Here is a 7,201-nt window from a genome sequence, read left to right as displayed (position 1 = left end):
CCTTGGGCTCACGCTCTAAGCGTGCCCAGAATGAGGGAGGCGGCCCGAGGAGCTCGCTCCTCGGTTGATTTATCAATCCAGGCAACACTCACCTGCTAGCCAAACAGAAAAAACACAGTTTTAGAACAACAAATTTGGCACTTCAACTGCTCCATCCGAAGCATAGAATACAGTTCATCAAGATCAAGAAACTTACGCAATTTCTGCTTCCCAAATTGTCATACAAGACCAAAAAGGTTTTAGGTTTTACCTGGGCATGGACTTTCTACTCCGGAACTCAAATGCTTCTCGCGAACAGTAAACCGAAAAAATAAGTGAACAAAATAGAAAAATCTGATTTTTTTTGACAACAAATGTTGCTAAATGTTTTATGTACGTGCAAAGTTTCATGAAGAAAAAAATACATTATGATGCTCTAGGAGAAAAATAAATAAATCAATCCTCAAAAAGATAATATTTGAACCCAAATGATAAGTGCCACACGTACGAAGCAACATGGTCCGAGCGTCACCATTACCATCCATTTTGCCATATCAAACAAATGACATCAGTGGAATCTTTTTGGTTTTTGAAACATAAAAATGTTTTATCTCTTAAATAAAAAGTCCGCTTAAAAATATGTTTTCATTATTAAATCCATCTCGATGAGATCTTCAAAACTGACATTAGTAATGTTTGATTCTCCTAAAAAAGCAATGTTGGATCATTCTTTTATTGTTCTGATTTTACTGTGTTTTTAGAATGAAGGCTTGCGAAGAGCCCGACTTTGAATTAACAAAGCCATCAACCGGCCAGGAAATACAAACACACACAAACCACCTCGGCCAAATGATACAAGGGGACACTCTAGGAGGCTTACAACTCAACGGAGCGCACAAGATAAAAAAGAATATAGGAAAACAAAGATCGATGCTTGTCCTAGCCGAAGACTACAGCCAAACAGACATCTAGGATAGGGGCACACACGAGCACGACGAGGACCTCCTAACAATAGAGTGTGGTAAGTGAGCCCGACCAACGCCCAAGGAGAAAGACAACACACATCCTCCGTCTCTCTCGCCGCAGAGGGACCCTTCCCTCTCGCCATGGCTCGCAAGGCGCCGTACCGTCGGACTTGAGAGACGCTCACCCTAGAGCAGGGGAAGTGCAATCTTCGAGACCTGGAGCACCCGCAACACACAACCACTTGAACATTAGGACACTCCGCGACTGCCGCATCGCCACATCCTAGAACACCTGAGAGCTGCAGGAAAACCACCAGGTGCAGCTACTGAAGAAATGCAGCAAGGGCATCAAGTAGAACCGACAGGCCACCGAGGAGCATTGCCAGGCAAACGTTGAAGAAAGAACCGGGGTTCCGCAACTGGCGAGGCGCAGGTCCAGCCGGATAGGGGAACCCTATCCCCTACCGCCGGGGCGAGGCACCGCACCGCCGGAACTGGACCAGACGCGTCACCAGCAGAGAAACACCACCCATGAAAGAAACGGGGACGCCTTCAGCCTTGCAGAACCTCGATGACACCACCGTCACCGGACCACCCAAGCCACCCAAAGCTCCGATTTTTGAACCCCTCACCTGAACGCAACCCTCCCCAGGCGGCGCCCCCAAGGAGGACACGACGCACAGCGCGTCATCGCCGCCCAATCCAAGCCGGATTTCGGGCTTTCACCCGGGAGGAGGAACAAGGGTGGAAAAGGGACGGGCCTCTGCAGCACCTCCAGGGAGGAAACCGCGTCGATGAAGTCGCTGCTGCCAGGCCGGCCAAGCCGACCAACGGTTTCCCGCGGCCCAAAACCAGACCACTGGTCGCCCACCAACACCAGACCGACGCTCGGAGGGAAGCCGGCTGGAAGCGGTGGGGACGAGGGAGACAGGGGAGAGGAGCCATGCCTCAGATCTGACGAGGAGGGGAAGACCTCCGCGCCGCCGCCGCCACCCGCCGTCGTCTCACCGCCCGCGTGGTCGAGGTCGCCGGCCAGAGAACACCCGCGGATGACGCCAGCCGAGATGGCGCCGCCGCCTCGCCAAGGAGGGCCGCCGCCCCAGATCCGAGGTCCTCCTCAAGGGAAGGAGCGGCCGAGGCCTCGTCGCCACCATCACCGGCGGCCGCGCGAGCAAATCCGGCGGCTTTCTCAGGTGGCGGCGAGGGAGGAAGGGAAGGGAGCGGCGGCCCGAAAGGGAACCCTAGTCGCCGCCTGTGTCGCCCAAAGCGGACGACGCGGGGGGGGGGGGGGGTGAGTTCTGATTTTACTGTTGAAATGATAGATGCATTTTCTTCAAAAAAAAAGAGAGACAGGCAGATGCATTGAAGCTCATGAGGAGAAGAACACTTTCGGGTTTTACATGACCTTCCAACTATCAAACCGGTCAAACAGCCAGATCTCGCGGCTCCGGTCGACGCCGTGAAATCCCCTAATGCCCCTCTCCCATCATTCCGCCGGTCTTCCACCCGCCGCGCGCAAAAGACACCTCCCCAGGGACATTCCCGTCAATTCAGGCAGGTCACGGAGGACGCAAAATTCCACGCTCCCGAACCAAGCCGGCGAGTCGGAGGCGCCTTCTCTACGCCGCCGCCGCCGCCGCCGCGTGGACCAGCCCAAACAAACCAACCTCGAGCTTCTCGCCGTCCCAGGAACGCACGTGCCCCGGGCGTCCACCACGACGCCTCGATCTCCCCTTGTGCCTTCATGAGACTCCTCCTTGTCGCGGCGGCCCTGGTGGCCTGCGCCGCCGCGCACGAGCACCACGGCGAAGCTCCCACTTGCGCCGGCGGCGGTGGTCGCGTGGTCGCGGAGTTCCGCCCCGGGGAGGTGACCCTGGACGGGCACCCCGCCGACTGGGAGGCCGTTGAGGCCTCGGAGTTCTCGTTGCTCCCGGCGCTGGACCCCGACGACGACAAGGCCTACACCGGTGGCAAGGTCGCCGTCAAGGTTCGCCCCCTGTGTCCCGCCATGCTCTCTCTATAGCTCCCCGTACGGGAATTTGTGGATCTCGAGAAGCAAGGTGGATCGTAAAAATATAGCTGCCTCAGTTGCTGAAATGATGACTAGTGGATGCTTGAACTTCGATGCTATGCGATAGGGTTTGGCGTGTGCTGTCGAATAAGGTGTGCAGTGCCATTTGTAGTACTCCCTCCGTCTGGAATTAACTGCCAATGAAATGAGTGCTCATTTCATCGGCAGTTAATTCCGGACGGAGGTTGTCGCTGTCTGGATTAGATGTGTAGTGGGTTTGCAGTGGAAGATGCATTCCGTATGTGTGATCTCTCGGAAGTGGTGGCTTTGTTTAACTTTTGAATGGAATGGACTGTGTGTGCAGGCTGTACATGATGGCGTCAATGTTTTCTTCATGCTGCAAGTTGATGGGGACTATGCTTACACTAAAGGGTACTTTCCACTTTTCATTTGGTACACTTCTATTGGTTTGCATGATACAGTTAGTTGAAGTTGTATTGCCTTTTATGGTCACTAGCAAGATGCCCGTGCGTTGCACGGAACATCAAGATGCATTTGTATGAGTAGTTTATCTTGTGGGAGAAAAGGATGAACGAGGGAAGGCCTTATCTGCAAATGTGGAGAGGAGTGCGGGTAATTGTCATAGTTTCCTTCCTATCCGTTAGATATAGATCGGACGGCCTATATTGCAGGATGGCAGGCACACCATCATCACCAACTCTGCTTTTTATAAGAGTAGAGATTCTTTTAGTTCTGAGGTGTGCCAAAATTGGTTGGAGACATTGGACAGCTCTAGTGTTTTGAAGTTTGATGCACAAACTCTCCTAGCAAAACTGCAAAGCTTCTCTCTTTCTTTTCCTTTTGCTTGGAACATCAATTTCTTGCTAAATTGTAATACTTCAATTGTAGCAATGACAGTTATAGAGGCTGGGAGATTTATACATGAACCTCAGTTAGTTGTATTACTGGCTATTGCATGACATTCTCTCTTATGACCTTATCTTCTTAAAAAGCCTGACGGTGGTCTGATTTATTTGAGATTGCCTTTTGATCTTATAATTGGAGAAAACAATTATATTCTCGGTGTATGCATGTTAGCCTTGTACATTACTTCTCAGCTATACAGGTCTGCAGCAAGTATCCTGTGATTTTGATTGACTTGTTTTGCATATTGCAGTGAAAGTAAAAAGTGCCCCTCTGTTGCTCTGATGTTCCAAGTTGGAGAAAAAGCCACGTATTACAATGTAAGTTTGATTTAAGCCCCTTTATTCCCAATTCTCAAGTCACGGCGCTAAATGCTAACTATATGTGTTAGTTTAGTGCTGCTGAATGTTAAAAGTAGTTAGCTTTATTTCTTCCTGTACTATGTACTGGAGAAGCGCCTATTGAGCATATATGGACAATGTTGTTTTACCTTTTTTGATCTATTATTAAAGTATATATCTCAAACTTGGAGCTATTTGTCTTTTTAGATGGGAGGGTGCAAGGATTTGCCTGGTTCATGTACGAGAAAAAGTTGCAGAGATCATGAGGTCGACATTATGCACTTTTCAGTTGGAAATGCTATTCCTGGACGTCTCTATGGTGGCAATCACATAGATAATGCAGCTGGAAACGGAGGTGATAGGTAATTCTAATGTGCTCTCATGGTGGTTGTATACTTGTATAGTTATGCATAGTAGCATGTGAAGATTTGATGTTGAAATACTTAATTCGTGTAGATTTGGCCATCTTGTTGATGTCTATGCATGGAATCCCCATTGCCGCTACCTTGATGGTATAGGCCCTAAAGGTACTCTGCTATTTGACACAAAGAAATTCTCATAATTTTTATTTGAAAAATTATTTAATGTTATTACATGCATTTTCATTTATTTTGTGCATTAACATTCTGTGACAACCTTGCATAATGGTTTCATTTCAGAAAACAATTCAAATGCTCAAAATGATTGGCATGGGGCTTGGTGGCACAGTTCCCTGACCTTCCATTCAGGTAGGTCATTGAACATCATCACTACATTCTTTACCACATGGTTTCTTGGAGAAGCTAAGAAATGCACGTCTGTGCAGAAGCAAATAAGTACACAAGGAGGACATGTTCTCATGTTCTTAATGCCCACATCCTCTGCCCGCTAATTTGCATGCTACTTAATGATTTTCAATTGACAGCATATGAAACATTATCTCTGGAACGTTCGACTTTTTTGGGACCTTCGATAGCGTGAACTTGATTAAAAGGCAAATCCGCCCAAGTAGAACTAAATCATTTTACTATCATGTGAACTCTTCAGGTTTTGTGGATGATGACAGTCCTTATGGAAAGAAAGATGACAAGGGCACATATTACTTTGAGTTCTCAAGGCCCCTAAGAACAATGGACCAGTTTCAGCAGGTGTCTATCTACTATTTTATTAGATTATTTTCCACACTATTACATGAAAACCAGCATACCTAGGGACATGTGCAGAAATGAAGTTATAGTGTCAAGAAACATTCATTTCATTGTATTTCTGTTCCTTCGACAACTAGATCTGCAATTTGCCAGCCTTGCTAAGGAAACTGTGTGCATGCAACATTCCCGTGGTTGGGTGATTATCAGAAATGTCTGGTTTGTACTATAAGATTAAGATACATGCACCGTATGACAAAGTTATTGCCATGGCACACTTAGGGCACACAACCCACTTAAATGGAGACTGTTTAGATGCTTGGGCAAATGTCTGCACTGGCACGGTACGTTCATATCTTCAGCAACACAAGTTCAAGCACATCCTCTTACGATGATGGTCAGTTTGTGTGGATCTACTTCAAACCCGCAAGCTGACACACACAGGGATTAATGCGTCTCAATTGCATGCTTCAAGATTATACACCACCTTTCAAATAATTAAACATACCTTTTGGTTACTAAATCTGTTTGGCACTTACTTAAATGTTTCTTTGGCTATGCAGGATGCGCAGTTCACAATAGGCGAGCCCAGCAATATGGCCGTAGCTTTCTGGTACCCAACTGACGGCAAACCATGGAGCAACTCCCAGCATTACTCAGCCAGCTGCGACTGGGTGACACTGGACATACAGCCTTCATTGGAAGCTGCTCGATACCGCCCAGCCCCTAACCGTTCCTGGGATGCTGCGACCGCCTTCGCCTTGCTCCTTTCAGTGGTGGCCGTTTGCGTGTCTATCTTTGTGGGCTACTCAGCTTCAAAGAACAAGAGCGGTGTCCAATTTACACAGCTGGCACAGATCTAGTTTGGTTGCAGGAATTAATTCTATTGTGTGCCGGCATTTCATGACCCACGCCATCCATATGTGAGGATAATGGGTTTGTAAGATCCTTTCACACTTGGACAGAGGGATTCCCGAGTATAGTTGCGTCGGGATAATCTAGTGTAGGACACAGAAAATACACAGCCGGTTTCGATTGTAACGTGCAGGGTACATTTTCTGTAGATGTATGTATTTCAGTTCATACTGGCAGTTATTGTTATTTTTTGCGGGGAAATAGAGAGATTTGATACTAATTTGGCCAAGTGCATACTGTAGGCCATTTTTATTTTCTGTAAATGATGTATAGTCGGGCATGATAATCTGGTAGTCTAGCTTTCTCGCAAAAAAAAAAGTTTTGCGACAGCGAGCGATCTCTCACTTGATTTTTCTTTCCCTCTGACGTTCATATTAGGGCCCAAATTCGGTTTTCGGCCGGTTTTTTGTAAATTAACTGGGCTATCTGCGGGAGACAAGAACACTAGATTCTTCCACCTCCGGGCTAGTTTGAGGAGGAAAAAGAATATGATAAAAGCGCTACAAAATTCCTTGGGTGTGATTGTTGTTGATCCGGACGAGCTAAAATCAATGGCAAATAATTTCTATCAGACCTTGTATGCCTCTGAAGGGGTACAAGGAATGGAGGCAGTGTTAAATCATGTACCGAGGAAGGTGACAGGCTAAATGAACTCAAGGTTAACTGCTGATTACACTGCAGAGGAGGTCAAAAAAGCGCTTTTCCAGATGTTCCCGCAAAGTCCCCGGGTCCGAACAGATTCTCAGCTCACTTTTATCAATGGAATTGGGATATTTGTGGAGACGATGTCACACGGATGGTGCTAAGGATAGTCCGAGGGGAAGAAAGTCCGGAGGTGATAAATGATACGGTGCTGGTATTAATACAAAGGTACTAAACCCTTCGTTGCTATCTCAGTTCAGGCCTATTAGTCTCTGCAATGTACTTTATAAGATTGCTTCG

The 7,201-nt window shown here is 47.4% G+C and overlaps 1 protein-coding gene across 1 annotated transcript; it reads left to right on the top strand.

The window, feature by feature from the left end:
• The first annotated feature begins 2,422 nt into the window (after nt 1-2,422).
• Nucleotides 2,423-6,479, top strand: LOC123092337 (uncharacterized). The gene is made up of 8 exons (XM_044514086.1): nt 2,423-2,931; nt 3,320-3,387; nt 4,133-4,199; nt 4,428-4,582; nt 4,677-4,747; nt 4,880-4,948; nt 5,247-5,347; nt 5,908-6,479. The coding sequence occupies exons 1-8, from the start codon at nt 2,689-2,691 to the stop codon at nt 6,205-6,207; spliced, it is 1,074 nt and encodes a 357-aa protein (XP_044370021.1). The 5' UTR covers nt 2,423-2,688; the 3' UTR covers nt 6,208-6,479.
• Nucleotides 6,480-7,201: the final 722 nt, after the last annotated feature.

This window comes from Triticum aestivum, chromosome 4B (assembly GCF_018294505.1).
Source record: "Triticum aestivum cultivar Chinese Spring chromosome 4B, IWGSC CS RefSeq v2.1, whole genome shotgun sequence".
Taxonomy (NCBI): Eukaryota; Viridiplantae; Streptophyta; class Magnoliopsida; order Poales; family Poaceae; genus Triticum; species Triticum aestivum.
The sequence above is the reverse complement of the archived record's forward strand: the minus strand, read 5'-3'. Positions and strand labels throughout refer to the sequence as shown.